Consider the following 20374-nt stretch of genomic DNA (forward strand, 5'->3'; position numbering starts at 1 on the left):
ATGGTGGTGATGGTGGTGATGATGGGATGGTGGTGGTGATGGTGGTGGTGATGGTGGTGGTGGTGATGGTGGTGGTGATGGTGGTGGTGGTGATGGTGGTGGTGGTGATGGTGGTGGTGGTGGTGGTGGTGACGGTGGTGACGATGGGATGGTCGTAGTGATGATGGGGATACTGATGATGGAGATGATAAAGTCAGAAGCACCTTATGTCTACTCAATGCTTACTATGTGCCTGGAACTGTTCCAAGGATGTACTTTGCAATTAGCAGATCCACCCATTCTTAGCAACAATCCTACAGAGTAGGAACAATTCTCACTTCACAGACGAGCAAAGCAAGGCATACCGAGGCAGTAACAATAGGCCCAAGCTGACCAGCCTAACACTAACATGGGCCAACTGCGGCAAGTATCCGCACAGCTCTCCTCTTCATTCCTCCTCCTTGCTCTGTGATGCTCCCCTTACTAAAGGCTGATGGTAACAGAAAGAAATTTGACCTGGAAGTCACAAGGGACAACCACTGGGCAGTTGTGGGGCTGTGGGCAAGTCATCTCCCCCTCAGTGCTTTGGATTTCTCATCTATACAGTGAAGATGTGGGGTGGATAACCATCCGTGGTATGAATATACCTTCGGGTCGGTCTTAACCAGTTCACACAGCAGACGGTCTAGTGCAGGGGGCCAGCCAATGTGTCTGCAAATGGCCAGATGGTGAATATATGAACAGCTCATATATTTTCATCGCGCAGAAACTAAATCGGTATTAAAAGCAATGCCCTGGGACATCTGGATGGCTCAGTCAGTTGGGCGTCTGCTCTGGCTCAGGTCATGGTCCCCAGGGTCCTGGGATCGAGCCCCGCACCAGGCTCCCTGCACAGTGGGAAGCCTGCTTCTCCCTCTCCCTCTGCCCCTCCCCTGCTTGTGCTCTGACAAATAAATAAATAAAATCTTAAATAAATAAATAAATAAGGTATGCATTGCTGTCCACGATAGCCAAACTATGGCAAGAGCCCAGACGTCCATGAACAGATGAATGGATAAAGAAGATGTGCTGTACACACACACACACACACACACACACACACACGTGCGCGCACACACAATGGAATATTACTCAGCCATCAGAAAGAGGAAATCTTGCCATTTGCAGCAACATGGATGGAACTAGAGGGTATTATGCTAAGTGAAATACGACAGTTTGAGAAAGACAAATGCCATAGGATTTCACTTGTATGTGGAATCTAAGAAACAAAACAGATGAACATAGGAGAAGGGAAGGAAAAATTAAATCAGACAAAATCAGAGAGGGAGACAAACCGTAAGAGACTCTTAAGGAATCAAACTGAGGGTTGCTGGAAGGGAGGGGAGGTGGATGGGAAGATGGAGTGACTGGGTGATCGGGATTAAGGAGGACACATGATTTAACGAGTACTTGGTGTTATATGCAACTGATGAATCACTAAACTGTACCTCTGAAACTAGTAACGCACTCTATGTTAACTGAATTGAATTTAAATAAAAAAAAATTTTTAAATGGTATGCATTGCCAAGTGTCACTCTCTTGCTCTATTTACTCCCAAGCCCCTCACTTACTCTATAAATAAAGTTTTATTGGCACACAACAACATTCATTTGTTTCCATGTTGTCTATGGCCATCTGGTCTCTGCTGCAGACACAGAACTCTGCTCTGTAGCATGAGAGCTGCTGTAGACAACACGTAAACAAACTACATAAGTGTGTTCTAATAAAACTTTATTTACAAAACACAAGTGGTGGGCCAGATCCCATGGGCTGCTGTCTGTTGAGCCCTGGTGTAGAGGAAAGAATATTTAGAGAGAGGGGTGGATTTCAAAGCCTGGCTCTCATCGAACCCTCAATCTTTTACAGCTTTGGTTTTCGTTTCCACGAAACAAAGGCCCTCACCAGTTTCACAACTTAACTGTGCTTGGTTCTCTGGCTTGTTGCCGAACTACGGGATTAAAACATTCTGACCCACGTCTTGGGCCGGATCATTTCAACTACACTGTCAGTACCAAGGTCAGCTATGTGCAGGACTTCAACGACTTGCTGCTCTGAATAAATGCAGTGGGGTTAGGTCAGAGTTTTGGGGTAAGCAAAGAGGTATAAGAATAATTCATAAAAACGAAAAACCCATGGCCTTAAATACAACTAGGAAAGTTTGGACTCATCGTTTGTTCTTCTCTCGAAAAAAAAAAAACAAAAAAAAAACCACGTTTTTAAATTCTGTCCCCCCAAGAATTCTTATAAGCAATGAAACCCCCACAGCAAAGGGCACCCCTCGAGGGGTCTTTAAATACTATTTCCCACCAACAGTGTCCAGAGTTCCTTAAAAACGTGGCAGACTCCAGGGTAGAGAGGAGACTCGTACAGGGACCCAGGGCTTCCTCTAGTCAATGAAAGCAAGGACGTTCTCAAAGCCAATGGGACGCTGGCAAGAGGGTACAGGTGGCAGCTCGAAGGGGCTCCTACAAAGATGGGACTATTGTTGCTTTTTTTAATTGAGGCAAAATTCACAGAACATAAAATCTGCCATTTTATTAATTGTTCTAAATTTATTTTTTTTAGTAATCTCTACATCTAACATGGGGCTCAAACTCCTGACCCCTGAGATCGACAGTTGTGCTCTTCTGACTAAGCCAGCCAGGCACCCCAAAATTTGCTATTTTAACGCAAGCCACTCTGTGGCATTTGGTACATTCAAAATGTCAGGCAAACACTACCTATCTAGGTTGAAACATTTTCATCAACCCAAAAGGAGAGTCTGAACCCATTACGTGATCACTCCCTATCAAGGGAGTGGTCATTGCCTATTAAGACGAGGGCAATTCAAGCATGGAGGAAAAAGAAAAACAAGATTGTTTTGAATTAAAACCACATGAGATCATGTGTTTTCTGAGTGTAACAGTATTTTTTTTAAAAAATGCTGTGGCCCCCTCTGAGGTCACTAAGGGCCCAGGTCATGATTCTGCAAACCCTTAAACGAAGTGAATGAACGAAGGGGAGACTTCCTGCTCTCATGAAGGACGGTATCTGAAGGTCACCCGATGGCTTATGAGGGAAAGGGGCTCTTTAGAGAAGAATTCCAGCTGAGAAATACAGAAGGACTGACCGAGGGAGGGCATCAGCATTTTGTCACTTCTCACAGAATGGGAGAGCCAGCAGCGCCCCTGCTGGCCCCTAAGCCCACAGGTCACACGGTGACAGTGACAGAGTAGAGACAGTGGGAAGAGAGGGCGGGCAGGGAACACTTGGACCCACATATGCAAGGACAAGCACCAACTGTATGCTTCTTGCTACCAGGCAAAAGGAACATCACCAAAAAACCCTGCACCATGTGTTTCTAAAATGCCAAAAAGGAAGGAAGGAACAGAAGGGAGGACAGAGGAACAAGGCAAAGGACACCATGAAGAAGTAACCCACCCAATCTAGATCACAGGGCTTCCTACGGGGCTCAACCCAGGTTATTCCACAAATGAATGGCATCGGTCGGGAGGGAAACTCGAAACGGGAACTTTACAGATTTAATGGAGCTAAGAGAGAAGCCAACCAAATGTGATGTACAAACCTTGGTTAGATCCTTGTTTACAGAGAAGAAAGAGACATTTTTGAGATGTGGGGGAAATTTGAATATTGACTGGGTGTTAGACGATCTTAAGGAATTTTTCCTTTTATTTTGTAAGATGTGATCATGGCATTGATGTTATTTTTTTTTAATCCTTATCCATTAGAGAGAGCAGGGTGGGCACTTTCTTTAAAAATAATAAGCAACGAGGAACCTGGGTGGCTCAGTCGGTGAAGCATCTGCCTTCGGCTCAGGTCATGATCCCAGGGTCCTGGGATCGAGTCCTGCATCGGGCTCCCTGCTCGGCAGAGCACCTGCTTCTCCCTCTCCCTCTGCTGCTCCCCCCCCCCCACTTGTGCTTGCTCTCTATCAAATAAATTAATAAAATCTTTTAAAAAATAAAATAATAAGAAACGGAAATTTGGGAGAGGTTAAAAGTCAAATAAGGTGGCAGAGCTTTGATGCCTACTGAAGCCGGGTGATGGGCACACAGGATTTAAGGTAAACTCTCCTCTCTGCTTTTGTGGGTGTTTGAGAACGTTAAGTAACAAATCGTTAAACACTGGGTACAATGTTACTTATCCCTAGCAAGAGGCCAGGCATGAAAATCCAAACAACAGCATTGAATGTCTCATCTAAATTTTAAAAAGTACAACAGAATAACGAAATGAAATGTATCGGACCTTTTGTTTTCATCATTTTAGAAAATGAAAAATAATCCTAATGTGTCCGTTTTTCTGTTACGCAGCCTATCTGCATAATAGCAAGTGTGTGTGCCGGATACTTTTGTGTAAGAAAAAGAGCTATCACTGTAATTAAACAAGAGTTCTGTAAGATTATGTCAGAAGAGGAAAAATTCAGGGGCGCCTGGGTGGCACAGCGGTTAAGCGTCTGCCTTCGGCTCAGGGCGTGATCCCGGCATTACGGGATCGAGCCCCACGTCAGGCTCCTCTACTATGAGCCTGCTTCTTCCTCTCCCACTCCCCCTGCTTGTGTTCCCTCTCTCGCTGGCTGTCTCTATCTCTGTCAAATAAATAAAAATAAAATCTTTAAAAAAAAAAAAAAAGAAGAGGAAAAATTCATCCGTTATTGAGAATGAAGAGTAAGCATGAAAACCGGAGTCACCGTGCGCAAACAAGCATACAATTCATAGAGTGGGAATCATATCGAATTAAAACATGCTTAACCACGCTGTACACCCTTACTGTAAAAAAAAACAGGAGAAGCACGCCTTTTCTCAATTATGTGTTCAAAATATTATTGGAGATGAGGCTCTCTTTGGTTCCATGTCTTTTGTAGTGATTCCTGGGGACGTTTCCTTCCATGTTTATGGAAAAGTCACGTCAGTTCTCAGAATCCTGACCTGGAAGGGAGTCCGTGCAAACACGCCCATAGGCACCAAGTCACCAATGCTGGCCCAGAAGGGAGCAACCTCACTCATCAAGCAAACCGAGAAAAACACATAGAAAGAAGGGTGTAAAAACGTTTTTGCAATCTACAAAACCATGACTAAAGAACGAAGTTCTTTGTAATATATCAGAAATATATAAAAAAATAAAATAAAATGAAAAATTTTTAAAAAGGAACATATCTAGATGGTAATGAAGCCTTCTTTTCCAAAGTTCAATGTCTTTTTCTTTTTTGAGAGCGAGAGAGAGAGAGAGAGAGAGAGAGAGCACAAGCACGGGGAGCAGCAGGCAGAGGGAGAAGCAGACTCCCCGCTGAGCAGGGAGCCCGATGTGGGACTCGACCCCAGGACCCTGGGATCATGACCTGAGCAGAAGGCAGACGCTTCACCGACTGAGCCACCCAGGCGCCCCAAAGTTCAACATCTTAAGTAAATTAATTGTTCGATGTGATGTATGAAGCCACATCGTGCATTTAATGCTAAGTACATAGACTGGATTCACTGCAGAGGAACATAGCTCGCCAAACGTATCATCGAGCAAATTTGCGAAATATTTTACATCTGGTGAGTTTGAATCAGACTTCCAAATAAGGGACTTAAAAAAACAAAAAAAAAAAGGGTGTACCATATACCACGTGCTACCAATAGGGGGCAGCCTCAACGTTAGAAACCAATTATTTTGTGTTAATAGGTCTTTGCCGCAAAGGTTATGGAAACGCACTTCATTTTCATGTGCTTTACTCTTAGAAAGGTAATAGGTGAAATCCTATAGGGGAAAATCAGTTTCAATTTAACTGCATTACAGAATGTTCCTAGGATGACCGCTTTCTTAAAAACCGCCAGAGAGATGAGTCATTTAGCATAAAACTGCTCCCCCACACAATCAAGGTTCTCATAAATGCAGATGTTTCCACAATACGGGGAATAGAATTACCACCTTAGCCAACCCCACGTCATCAGGAAATATATTTCTTTAAGTTTTATTTTTAAGTAATCTCTATACCCAGCGTGGGGCTCAAACTCATGACCCTGAGACCAAGACCCAAGCTGAGATCAAGAGTCGGACGCTTGGGGCGCCTGGGTGGCACAGCGCTTAAGTGTCTGCCTTCAGCTCAGGGCGTGATCCCGGCCTTATGGGATCAAGCCCCACATCAGGCTCTTCTGCTAGGAGCCTGCTTCTTCCTCTCCCACTCCCCCTGCTTGTGTTCCCTCTCTCGCTGGCTGTCTCTATCTCTGTCAAATAAATAAATAAAATCTTTAAAAAAAAAAAAAAAAAAGAGTCGGACGCTTAACCCAGCGAGTCACTAGGAACCCCTAAAAGTGTTATTTTTATTTAAGTCATCTCTATACCCAGTGCGGGGCTCCAACTCACAACCCCGAGATCAAGCATCACCTGTTCCACACACTGAGACAACGTGGCGCCCCTAACAGGTGTCGGCCTGTCCAGTATGCGAGCCAGCAACCACATGTACTTTTAGGAGCACTTAAAATGTACTAAGGAATTGGGGCGCCTGGGTGGCACAGCGGTTGAGCATCTGCCTTCGGCTCAGGGCGTGGTCCCGGCGTTCTGGGATCGAGCCCCACATCAGGCTCCTCTGCTGTGAGCCTGCTTCTTCCTCTCCCACTCCCCCTGCTTGTGTTCCCTCTCTCGCTGACTGTCTCTATCTCTGTCAAATAAATAAATAAATAAATCTTTAAAAAAAAAAAAAAATGTACTAAGGAATTAAGATTTTAATCTGCTTTTAATTTAAAATTAAATTTAAAAACCCATACTCAAAGGGAGTTACTGAGAAAGGTTCTGGTATTTCTGGAGAGCCTGGCACGTGAATGTTATTTTTCCAACTGTAAATGTTATGGATTAACATTAAATAAACACTAACGTTAAATAAAGATCAAGCATTTCTGATGAAAATATAGTACCCTAACTGGAATGCACCACACAGGTAAAACGGTCAAGGGATTTCAAAAACTTAGCAGCAGAAATTCATGTACATCCTCTCAATTTCTGCACTGATGATACGTTGAAATAATCCTATTTGAGATACACTGATTTACATAGGCTATATTGTTAAATTTTTACTTTCTTTTCTAAAGATTTTATTTTTAGGTAAGGTGTATGCCCCACGTGGGACTCGAACTCACAACCCCGCGATCAAGAGTGGCACGCTCTACGGACGGAGCCAGCCAGGCGCCCCCAAATTCTTGCTTTTTAAAACAAGACTTGTTAAAGAGTTGAAGCCATACGTGACATCTGTGTTCTGTTTGTCTTGGATAGCACTGCTCTGCAGAGAAATTTTAGGAGCAGTAATTACTCAATGTGTCCAGGGGAACAGAACATACACCTTGATCCTTCTCCGGGGAATATTTTAGGGCTGTAGGTGTGACGGTATCAGCAAAAGACAGCTCTGTTTCCCTCCGTCTGTCTGGGCACGTGACTCTCTTTCACGCCTAATTGTACCAAGAGACCAATGAGCCAACCGCAAATACAGGAAAGAAACCTCATAGTTTAGTAGGGGGGGAAAAAAACACAGCAAAATAACCCCAAAACAAAACAGAAATCCAGAAAACTAAGGCGTGATGTGACAAAGTGTCTACACAGCATACTAGAGAGTTTCAACACCTACCTTTATACCCTTCTTTCCTTTAGTCGCGTCTTTGGACTAAACATCTAGATTTGCATTCAAACCCCAACCTTTCGACCCCAAGACAAGCCCCCAGTGCTTCCTGGAAGGAGTACTCCCGGCTTAAATGCATGGGATTTAAAATATTAAGTTTTCCCTGAATCCTCTATGCAAAAGCTACATTGTTCCTAATGGAGGGAATACGCTCCCTATACATCCTGACACTGCAAGACCCGGGAACACCAACCTACACCAGCTTTGCACCAAGTCCATCAGCCTCTCTGAACTCGAATGCTGTACTTTCATACGTTATGTATTCTATGATTGCACACATGCTGTAAACGTTTTCCCAGTGGAACAGAGGGCAGTCTGGACCACTGCGTGAAGAACGCCAAGAAGGCATTTTACGCCCAACTACGTTACGGTTTCATTTTACAGGACTACGCTTGACGAGAGCAACGCCCACGCGAACGATGATGAGACCGTTTCCTCCTGCGGTGAGCCCAGTATCAGAAATCCACATTACAGAATTCAGCGGATACAGAAATCTGTGGGCACAGTTTTAGGTACCGGGCCTTCATTTACAGAGAAAAACACCAGAACAGATAATCTACTGGTTCGACAAGAGGACTTTTTCGGTGTTTTGTTATTCTAAGAAATAAAAAGCAAGAGAGGGAATTACTTTAGACGACCCCAAGACGACCTCGGGCATCATGTCTTCTTGTCCAAGATGGTGAACTGATTGCATCCAGTTCTGCCCCCTCCCAAAAGGCAATGAGGAATGACAGGAAGAAGTTTTTACAAAAGCGTAAATAAAGCGTGGGGCACCTGGGGGGCTCAGTCAATTAAGCATCTTCCTTTGGCTCAGCTCATGATCTCAGGTCCTGCGATCGAGTCCCATGTTGGACTCCCTGTTCCAAGGGGAGTCTACTTCTCCCTCTCCCACTCCCCTGTGCTGTTGCTCTCTCTGTCTCTAATAAATAAAATCTTTAATTAAAAAAAAGCATATTTCATGAGGATTCAGAAGCAGCAAAGAGACAGCAAGAGCAAAATTTCGGAAGCTGTACCAGGAGGCGAGCCAAGTGTTGACAGTGGTCTTCTGCTGAGAGCGGCAATAAGCTGGGGGGGAGGGGAGAGAGCTCCTTGACGCGCAGTATATGTACGTATATAACTCTGATAAAAAGAATACGTAATCTGAGATACAGCTCCGCACACCTGTCCACGGCTAGTATCAAAAAGGCAAGACGTAACAGGTGTTGGGCAGTACGTGGAGAATGGGGAATGCACATGCACTGTTGGTGGGAACGCAAGCTGGTGCAGCCACTCTGGAAAACAGCATGGAGGGTCTTCCACAAGTTAAAAATAGAGTTACCCCACGATCCACCCCATGACACATCTGGGTATTTATGTGAAGAAAATGGAAACATAGTTGCATGCCCGTTCTCACTGCAGAAGTATCTACAGCAGCCAAGACATGGAACCAACCTGTGTCCATTGGCAGATCAACGGAGGAGGGAAAGGTGCTCTCTACGTACAACGGGCTACGCTTCGTCCTTGAAAAAGGACATCCCGCCATTTGCGACAGCGTGACAGACCTTGAGGCCAGATGCCAAGAAAGAGAAGTCGGGCGCCAAGACAAGCACGGCCCGAGCTGACTTACATGTGGAACCCCAACACAACGGAATTCGCGGGAACGGGGAGGAGAACGGCGGCTGCCCGACGCGGCCACGGGGGCCCGCGGCCACTTACTTGTCGACCAGCTTCTTGGCGAAGCCGAAGTCCGTGAGCTTGATGTGACCCTCCCTGTCCAGCAGTATATTCTCCGGCTTCAGGTCCCTGTAGACAATCTCCTTGGAGTGCAGGTACTCAATGGCGCAGACGATCTCCGCGGAGTAGAAGAGCCCCGTGCTGCTGGAGAAGCGGCCCCGGTTGCGCAGGTAGCTGAAGAGCTCGCCGCCCGGCACGAACTCCATCAGCATGTAGAGGAAGCGCTCGTCGTGGCACGTCCAGAACCTGCGGGACAGCAGCGCGGGAGTGAGAGCGGCTCCGCGGTTCCCCACGCACGCATGTCAGCCAGAGACACCTGCTACGGTGTGGGGACGAACGGACGTTACACATGTCGTCTACGTACACGGGAGGATATGCATGCAGAGGAACGGATGCTAAAATACACAGGTGGGCAGGTGTTAAAATCTGCTAGAGATAGAAGTTAAGATACGGCACCGATAAAACTCAAGGGGCACCTGGGGGGGGGGGCTCAGGTCATGATCCCAGGGTCCTGGGATCGAGCCTGCTCGGCAGGGAGTCTGCTTCTCCCTCTGCCCCTCCCCCTGCTTGTGCTGGCACTCTTTCTCAAATAAATAAATAAAATCTTAAAAAGAAAAATCTTGGCCAACAGGCTGAATTGCGTCCCCCAAAACTGTATGTGGAAGCCCTAACCCCCAGGGCTTCAGAATGGGAGGGTATTGGGGATAAGGTCTTTGAAGAGGGGATAAGGTCTTTGAGGAGGGGATAAGGTCTCTGAAGAGGGGATTAAGGTACAATGAAGTCACTAGGGTGGGCTCTGATCCCACAGGACTGGGGTCCTTTTAAGAAGAGGGGATGAGGACACAGATTCACACACAGAGGCAACCACATGAGGACACGGGGAGAACACAGGGTCTACACGCCAAAGAGGAAGGTCTCAGGAGGAACCAGCCTCGGCCCCACCTGGATCTCAGACTCCCAGCCTCAACCCCGCCTGGATCTCGGACTCCCAGCCTCCAGGACTATGGGAAATAAATGTGTGTTATTTAAGCCCATCAGTCTGTGGGATTTGTTCTGGAAGCCCGAGCAAATTCATGCAGAGTGGACACATCTTTGGGGATCACACCTGGTTTGGCCCCCCGGCCCTATAATCAAGACTGGAAATATACAGTAGATGGACGGACTGCTTCCCAAACACGCGCCAGGGTAAGGTGGCCATTAAAAATGTCCAAGTCAGAACAGGCTCACCAGCCTTACAAAGGCATTCGGAGCTCTGTTACTGGAAGGAGAGGTGGGATGGAGGGAGGCATTGCAGAAGACGCCAGGTACTGTCTGTTTTCGAGAAGTCTTGACAGAAGGAAACAAAACACACACATTGCAGGGAGATCAACGGTGATGGAGGAAGGATATTTTCTCGTAGAGGAGACGCGCGGAGAAGAGAGACAAGCTTTGGAACTACGCCCTGCGTTTCTGAGAGGATGCTGTGTTTCTGAGAGGACGTAGGACATATGCATGTGATACAATCAGCCCTAGGAGACGTCCCCCAGTAAAAGCCACCCCACAGGATGGGCGACGCGCAGGACGATGTTAAGCACGGCCACGCCATGGTAGTCAATGCTGCAAGGCTCCCTCTTGCATCTTCCGTGATCAAGACAATATGGTGCTTCCCTGCACGGCTGCCTCCCCATGAGCCGCGTCCATCTGGGCTTCACCAAAAGTACAACTGTGCCCAGAGAACTGGGCATCCCTGCGGGACAATGCTCAGGGCACCGGCTCTACCAGAGGGTCTCACCTGCTGAGATGGGCCATTCCAATAAAGCATTGGGGGACACAGCCTGCCACGACGTGAAGAATAACTCAAAGGAAGATCGCAAAGGGATAAGCGTATGCAGTGGTCAGGACGGCAGGAGTTAAGGCAAAAAAATAAAAACACGTGATGGAAGAGAGGAAAAAAATCCCAAACCCAGAAATGAAAACCTCGACTATGGTCAAGGAAACCATTTAAAGAAGAATGTGTGGTTTGCTGATCATGGTGTTTCTATGTATTAGCAGAACACGGGTTGTGTATACAAAAGGCTTTCACAAAATGCACGTGGAAACGTGCAGACCCTTTGCTTAAGGATGCCGTGCGGGACGACACGGACCCACAAATGGGCTTTGCACAAATGCCGTCCTCTCTCCAAGCTGCCTACCAGAAACGCAACCACGGGGACCTGCCGAAGGTCCCTGTTTTCAGTTACTGAAAACTGCATCTGTGTCCTGCTTCCCCTTCTCGCTTCTTGCAGCCCCGGAGGCTCAAGATTTGTGGTACGGAGGCCGGACGGATACAGGAAGCAGGAACGGTGTTTTGGGGATTTGGGGGTTGGCTGTCACTTCCTGGAGAAACCTTTACAGTTATACAGACTCTCCAGCCAGCCACGTTTCTTCCTATCATTTAAAGCCCGGAGGAGTGTTTCCTTGCGGCCCCATGCTCTATTTCTTGATTAGTATGGTAAGAACACTCCTTCCCCTGATGCTTCAATACAGATGCTCAGTATCTCAAATGCATATGGCGGCCACACTCTGCTTTCATGGGGCAACTTGGGATCCAACAACGACTTCACTGCTCGAGTGGGAAAATATAGTCTAGGGTCCAAATAACACCGGAGGGGTGAAGTTGTAGAATGGACCTCTATGTAGGCTGGTGACGTTCAGGATTTCTCTGGAACAAGAGGAGTGGCCAACTGAGCTAGAACTCACCAGAAGACAGGACTGGTGTTCCACAATTTGGGGGCAGCATGGAGACCCTGAAACGACCCCAAACGGTCAAAACTATCCAAGTCACAGCACCCGTATTTTCCACAACTTTGTTTCATTTCATCGGAAAAGTAGGAAAATATGCAGAAACCTATCTCCCTACCACTCAAATGCGTAAGTCTGTACACGCACACACATGCACACATGTGCACACTCGTCAATCAGTATGCACCCATTCTTTGTGTATCTTCTACAGCCACTCCTACTGATCCACAGCCAGGTTAATCATCTACGCAGATCCCTTCTCAGCTCTTGAGAACAATGCATCCGCCATGTTGGAACGCAACCTAATTGCACCCTTCAAAGGCATGGGAGATGGTTCACAATGGGGGAGATTACAACAGGGCCAAGCGAGTCAGCCTGTAAGGAATGAAAGAGAACTTTCGGGATTAATCAACCAAGTGGAATGTATTAACCCCCAAGACAGTATGGGTGGAGACCAGGAGATTCGGGCAGGAGAAGTGGGTTGACGATCTCAGAGTCTGTCACCCAGGTTCCAGGTGAGTTGAATTTCGGTCATGGGTACCTTTATATATCTAAAAACTGGGACTTAGTGTCTATCATTCTGCTCCCAATTCCAACACATGTTGGTCTTTTCCCCACACCACCGAGCAAGTCTGTGACACCAGCTGGGCGTCCTATGACTCAACTGAATTCTGACACTGTCTATACCTGGAGACAGCAGAAGATCCCACAGGGTAAGGGTGTAGCCGTACTACACCCATCCAACACACACATTTCAGGTGCCAACCACAAACCCTGTGCTTCCGATAGGGCTGCTACAGGTCCCAGGTTCCAAAGACGCCTCCCCCGGTTCCATTAATCTGGCAGAGGGCCTCACAGAGCTCATGTTACTCACTGGATTACTGGTTTGTTATGAAGAGCTGTAACTCAGCAACAGCCACATGGCAGAGACGCATAGGCTGCGTCTTCTCCAGGTTGGCCACTCTCCCCCAAATCTCCCCGAGCTCACCATCCTGGACATTCCCAAACCCTGTCCTTATGTGATTTCATGGAGGCTTCATCCCAACGGCAAGGCTGATTCAATCACTGGCCAGCAGGGATTAACTCAGCCTCCAGCCCCTCTGGCCTCCCTGTAGATCTGGGGTGGGACCGAGAATGCCAACCCTCCAATTACAGGATTGGTTTCCCAGGCAACCAGCCCCTGCCCTTGGGTGTTCTCCAAAAGTCACCTCATTCACATAACAAAAGGCACCTTTGTCACTCCTATCACTGCGGAAATTCCAAGGGTTTTAAGAGCTCAGCGCCAACTGACAAAGACCAAACATCTGTTTCTTCTTACAAATCACAATATCACAGCAACAAATGTCACACACAAATGACTTGAGTGGGGAGAACTAGACCCATACACATCTGTAGCACATTTGTTGCAGAAATCTCTCAATAAAACCCACCAAAGCGTCAACAACAACCTGAAACGGGCATTATACAGTAAGTGGGCTGTCAATCCTAGGTACACACACCCCACTCAGGTGGCCACGGGTCACCAGCACCCTTGAGAAGTAAGGGCTTTCAAATAAAGGTACTCCACGAGGACTCAAAAACCGAGACTATGAAAAAAAAAAAAAAACAACTCGTGAGGGCCCAGGTTCCCCTGTCTTTCTTCAAGTCAAATAAATATCCTAAAGGAAAAAAATTCCACGGGTACATTTTTCCTTCAAATTTACATGAGCAAGACTTCCCTTACACGGAGAGAATGTGTACCGCATTGGGCGTTATTAATAAGAACCACAACATTCAAGGAGACGCTGACGTTACTATTACGAAAACATTTATAAGCATTAAGTCATCACTTGGGGCTTGTGGGGGGAGAGGCGGAGTCTGGGTGGCCATAAATGAATTAAAATCTGAGTTCAGAAAATGAGAAACAGGACTGATGGCATCAGCTAATGCGCTGGCTAGTTCATTCCCATTCCCTGCAGGACTCCGTCCCTTGCATGGAGTCTAGAAACAACAAAAATGGAAGGGCAAAAAGCCATAAGTGGGTTTGTCACCAGTGGTGTGAGAAAAAGAGGCATTTCTGGATCTAAAATTCACTATGTCTTAGGAGTCCTGCTCGAGCACCACGGATCCATGACTCATGAAAAAACACGCTATCCAGCTCCATACTCAACTTGCTCTTTGCTCCATTTGCTGGGTAAATTTTTTTTTTTTTTAAGATTTAATCTATGAGAGGGGCGCCTGGGTGGCACAGCGGTTAAGCGTCTGCCTTCGGCTCAGGGCGTGATCCTGGCGTTACGGGATCGAGCCCCACATCACGCTCCTCCGCTAGGAGCCTGCTTCTTCCTCTCCCACTCCCCCTGCTTGTGTTCCCTCTCTCGCTGGCTGTCTCTATCTCTGTCGAATAAATAAATAAAATCTTAAAAAAAAAAAAAAAGATTTAATCTATGAGAGAGAGAGAGAGAGGAGAGAGATCACGAGCGGTGGGGGGGGGGGTGCAGGTAGAGGGAGAAGCAGACTCCCTGCTGAGTGGGGAGCCCAACAACGGGCTCTATCCCAGGACCCTAGGATTCTGACCTGGGCCAAAAGCAGATGGTTAACTACTGAGCCACCCAGGTGCCCTTACTAGGTAAATTCTGACCAAGGACCCACTCACCGTGCACCAGGCAACAAGCTGGATACGCAGCAACGGAAAGGGCAGCTCTTGTGTTGATGGTCTTGAGCCTTGCGGGCTCGATGGGGAGCCCAGTGTAAAGAGGAAACACAGGATGGCAGCAAGGAGTCAAGAGCAGGTGAAAGTCGGGACCCGCAGGCAGGATAAACCTCTGGTCAAAGAAGGCTGGCGGTGGGACATCCAAGAAGGCTGGAAACCAAGGCACCAGGCAAACGCTGGGACCTCAGAGATGTGACAGAGAGCTTACATTCCATCATGCACACAGGAAACCTCCCGTTCCCATGGGATCTGACAGCAAAGAACACTGCAGGCCAGTGTTCATGTCAGAAGGAAGCCCTAGGCTGGTATCCAGAGCGGACGCTCAGAAGAAAGCAAGGGACGCGGTGAGCTGCAGTGGCTTCTGTGAAGATGCCACCGGCTGGACAGATCTGGTGATGTGGTTTGGAAGAGGAAAGGGCAGGACCCCTGGCCGGAGTGTACACAGAGGCAAAGAAAAGCAGATCGAAAATGGAGCCCACGGGGCTGGAAGGGCCATTTGGGGACAGGGAAAGGAAGAACTGATTAGGGATAGGAGGTCAGGAGGAAGGTCAAGAATTGATGTTTGTACAGAAGGACTTTGAACTGCCTGGGAGCCATGTGAGTAGGACCGACCAGGAGCAAGTGGGACTCAGATAGCTCCGGGCAGCTGGGGAAGAAACAGCATGGCTTAGCTGGAGTCGTGAAGTCCAAACTTCCGAGCAAGGTGGTCATGGTGGACGAGAGCAGGATTTCTGGAGCACGTGCACGTCCATGCACACACCTGACCAAGAGCAACGTCCCAAATGTGTCCTCCCCAAAAACCCCCATAAGGGATCACACGTAGCTAAGATGGAAACAGCGGGAAGGGTGTGTATAATATGCTGCAATGATACCCGAACCCCGTGTGTGTGTGTATGTGTGTGCACACACACTTTTAAGGACACAAAGATCCGTACCAGACCATCCATGTGATGACCTGGTGATGAGGGAAGGTGGAAGGAAGATAGTTGCCTGCATGAGGCAACCTGAGAAAAGAAAAACCAGGAAGAGAAAATCTTAAGTCCCTCCACAAACAGGAGGGAAATGAAATTCGAGAACTGAAAATGCACTCAAGCAGTTAAAGCAGGGGCTCGAACAGACACGCACACTGCATATTCCTAGCAGCATTATTTATGAGAGCCAGAACATGGAACCAACCGAAGCGTCCACTGATGGATGATGGATGATGGATGGATGGATGATGGATAATGGATGGATGGATGGATGGATGGATGGATGGATGGATGGATAGGTGGATAGGTGGATGGGTGGATGGATGGTTGGATGGATGGATGGATGGATGGATGGATGGATGGATGGATGGCTGGCTGGATGGATGGGTAAGTGGATGGATGGGGGGTGGGTAGGTGGATGGATGAACAGATGGATGGATAAGTGACTGCATGGGGGGTGGATGGATGGGTGGATAGAGGGATAGGTGGGTGGACAGATGGATGGATGGATGGACAGACAGAATGGATGGATGGCTGGGTGGATGGATGGATGGGTGGGTGGATGGGGTGGGTGGAGGGATGGGTGGATGGGGAGGGTGGAGGGATGGGTGCATGGAAGTATGGGTAGGTGGATGGAGGGATGGATGGATGGATGGATGGATGAGTGGATGGAGGGATGGATGGACGGAGGGAGGGATGGATGGGTGGACAGAAGAATAGATGGATGGGTGGGTGGGTGGGTGGACGGGGTGGGTGGAGGGATAGGTGGATGGAAGGATGGGTAGGTGGATGGAGGGATGGAGGGATGGGGGGATGGTGGGATGGGGGAATGGGGGGATGGGGGGATGGGGGGATGGAGGGATGGAGGGATGGAGGGATGGATGGACAGATGGGTAAACAGCATGTTTATCTGTCCACGAACAGAATGGAATATGACTCAGCCTTGGAAAAGGATGTTCTGACACCTGTTATGATGTGGATGGACCTTGAGGACATGGTGCTGAGTGACATGACGGAGACACAAAAGGACAAATCCTGCCTGATTCCACGTATATGGGGTCCCTAGAGGAGTCCCATCCATAGAGACAGCAGTAGGTGGTGGGGCCAGGGCTGGGGACGGGGAGTTACTGGTTCATGGGGACAGAGCTTCAGTTTGGGGAGAGAGAAAGTTCCGGAGATGCTGGTGGGGATGATTGCGCAATAGCGTGAATGTGCCCAATGCCACTGAGCTGTGCACTTAAAAATGGGTAAAATGGCCAATTTTATGTTTAGGTGCATTTTACTACAAGGAGAAAATGAGAATTTTTGAACATATTCAAGAGTAGGTGTGAACCTATGAAGAGCAAAAAAACGGGCTGTGGCTTACAGTGACAAGGAACACACAGGATGTCTGGGCCCCACCTGCCCCTGACCTCAGCTCAGAGCAGTGCTTTCCGCCCTTAGCACTGACCCCTGCCTTTCTGTTTGCAAAGTCTGTGGCAGGGCTCCTACCGGAAGGTGTGAACTGACTCGAAAGTCCAGCCTCCTTCATTTAAAGAATCGGTCGTACTTTCTCCTGATGCTGCAGCAAAGTTGCTCTTCTGCCTTTACAACAAGAAACCGAGACACCGCCCACGCGTGTCACCCTATCGGCTCTTGCTCATCTCTTCGTGCAATTTGAGGCTCTGGAACGTTCCTTCTACTTTCCGACCTGGCTCTGTGGCAGCCAGCTCTGCCCCAAGGTGCCCTTGGCTTGCTCTATCCCTCACCCTGGGGTGTCCTCCAGTTCCTGTCCCCAAGGGTCCCCCGCCTGCCCTCGGTGGCTCTGACGGCCCCTGGCTGGTGGCTGTGCACTTGCTCTCTCCAGAAACAGCCACCTCTTGCTTCTCTGCAAATGCTTATCCACTTGATCTCCCACCCACCCTGCTAGGCGTGTGCCAGCCCGAATACACGGCCGTGTCAGCCGGGGACAGTGTGACCTCTTCCTCGTGATTCCTGGAACCCCCGTCCCCGGCGAGTGCACAGGGAGCCTAGCACACGTGCACCCGTGCTCATGCGTTCCCAGCCCCACACCCCCACGGTGCCCTGGCTGCCCCGTTTCCCACCTGCTTGTCTCCATTGCCCACCAGCACAGATGCTGCCGGCCTGGCCACTCTCAGAGTCCCCAGACCTCCGAGACATATTGTCAGCGTTTTTGCTTTTAAGCTTCACATGGACAGAAGTGCAGAGAGACTCAGAATGTGGTGTTCTTTCCCCCTTGACTACGAGGGCAACAAAGGAACAGCTTTGCCAACTACCCGACTGCAGACTAAGGGACACAGAGAGCAGACCCAAGCCGGTAGACACGGAGAGATGTTTGCTTTAGGCGATGTCAGCACTAGCCTGGCTCTGCTCATGTGCCAAGACGCACCGGGTTAGGGACTGTGGTGGGGTCCACGGGCCAGTCTCACTGACGGAGTAATGGCGCTCCTGGCTCAGGGGCTGGGTCCGGAAAGGGAGAGTGGGACCCCACGCACGCACACTTACTGTGTGGGTCTCTGATTCACCGCTGGCTCTTTCAGCCGGGGCAGCTCCGTCCGTCTGGGGGACAGCTGGAAATGCTCAGAGCTGTGTTGGTGGTCACAAGTGGGGAAGGATAGAAATCCTGGCAACTAACCGTGTCGACCAGACATGTTGCTCAGCATTCTAGAGTGCCCAGGATGCCCCCCATCAGAGAGGCACCCAGCCCCAGATGTCAGGAGCGCCTGGGCTGAGAAATCCGAATGAGCAACTTCATCAGGCAAAGTCTGAGCCCTGGAACCCATAGTAGAAGAGATAAAGGTGGACAGAGCCCTGCAGGAGGGCGATGCATTCCTTCCCGTCCCGTGGTGCTCACGTTAGCATGACAAGCAGGCTTCTGGAATGGCCCTGATAAAGCATGATCACCGTCCGTGACTGTCATTACCTGCACTGGAAGCCTGACTGATTCCCCCCGACAGCAGGCAGCACAAGACCCCGCAGCACACCAAGAGGTGCCATCCCAAATGTCGTTGCTCGGCGACCAGCGACAGTGGTCCAACGTCTTCGCTGCTCACAGAAAGCCACCGCCACCACCCAGCAATCGGGTAAAGTCACTAGGCTCTGCTTTGAAAATCTATCACCTGGTTACACCGTGGGTGGGATAGTGGGGGACACCTTAGCAAAACAGTCAACGTGCCCGTTTCCCGAAGAGCGGCTGTCTCGTGTGAACAGCTGCTTGCAAGCAAAGCAAACTCCGTCTCCAAAGTTTACAAGCACACACGGGATCATTTAGGAAGGGGAGTAAGCTGCTGGTGAAGAAACACCACCCTAGGTCCTTCAGAATGATGGGAACCAGTCACAAGCATCCAGAAGACACATGGCATTTTCTCATCTTGGAAAAACAAACCAAAACCAACTTGGCACGGTTAGGAGAAACGAGAAATAAGAGAGGGCTGAGATGAGGGAGGGACGTACAGCAGGACCAAGGAGGAGGACCGGCAGAGGGGTGGGGGATGCAAGCTAGTTCCCCGGACAGGTGAACTTGTCCTGGACCTCCTGCAGCCCCTCTGAGCCAACAGGGAGCGACCAGCCCACAGCACAGAGGGTTTGATGAAGACTGTGGTGGCACCATACAGAGCTGAACACAAGGTGTCCAAGACAAGGCAGTGACAAGAATGAGCCCTTGTCACCCAGAGGTGCATGGAAGGGGGCCTTAAAGATGCTGCCCAGAGAGGGAAGGCAGAGGAGCTGCCAGGAGAACAGAGCAGAGCAGGATAAAACTCCCCAGTCCTGTGAAAGCGGAAGCAAAGGTTTGGGAATCTACATAGACTTCCAAGAGAACACGGTGCGTGAAGGCTGGGGACAGGAGCAGAAGTGTGCAATGGGGTTTCCGGCCACGATGCCGCTCGGGATCCGGACTCTGTGGCTGCAGGCATCACGTCCTGCTTCATGAGCTGCCCCCATCACATTGGGCATCACATCCCTATGAGGGAATGGCTCTGCTCTTCTGCTCAAGCTTTCTTGCTTTTGCCCCTTGTGATGGCTAGTTTCATGGACCAACTCCGTGAGGCCCTGGTGCCCAGACACATGATCTAACAGGATCTCAATGGTGCTCTGAAAACTTTTTTTTTTTTTTTTTTGATGTGATTAACATCTACTGTCAGTTGACTTTAGGAGAAGTACATGAGCCGCCATGATATGGTGGGCCTCGTCTAATCAGTTGACAGCTTTAAGAGAAAAAACATGTGGGCACCTGTGAGGCTCAGTCAGTTGAGCATCTGCCCTTGGGTCAGGTCATGATCCCAAGGTCCTGGGATCGAGCCCCACAACGCACTCCCTGCTCAGTGGGGAGTCTGCTTCTTCCTCCCCCTCTTCTCACCCAAACTTGTGCTCTGTTGCTTTCTCAATAAATAAAATTAAAAAAAAAATAAGAAGAACAAAAAAACGTGAGGTTTCCCAAGGAAGAGGGGATTTTGCCTCTGGATTTGACTGCCATATAGATACTGTGCCTGAGTCACCAGCTCGCTGGGTGGTTCTACAGAGTTCAGAATCAAGACTGAAACATCAGCTCTTACCTGAGTTTCAAGACACTTGGCCGAT

At 48.8% G+C, this 20374-nt stretch overlaps 1 protein-coding gene across 1 annotated transcript in view; it reads right to left on the bottom strand.

The window, feature by feature from the left end:
- The window catches only part of LOC113240773 (protein kinase cAMP-dependent X-linked catalytic subunit), an 82937-nt gene that overhangs the window by 27293 nt on the left and 35270 nt on the right, over positions 1 to 20374 (bottom strand). Inside the window, exon 3 of the mRNA XM_026478181.4 lies at positions 9359 to 9622. Coding sequence (XP_026333966.2) covers positions 9359 to 9622 — 264 coding nt within the window. The remainder of the gene's footprint in view (positions 1 to 9358; positions 9623 to 20374) is intronic.

Source organism: Ursus arctos, chromosome X (assembly GCF_023065955.2).
Source record: "Ursus arctos isolate Adak ecotype North America chromosome X, UrsArc2.0, whole genome shotgun sequence".
NCBI classification, from domain to species: Eukaryota; Metazoa; Chordata; class Mammalia; order Carnivora; family Ursidae; genus Ursus; species Ursus arctos.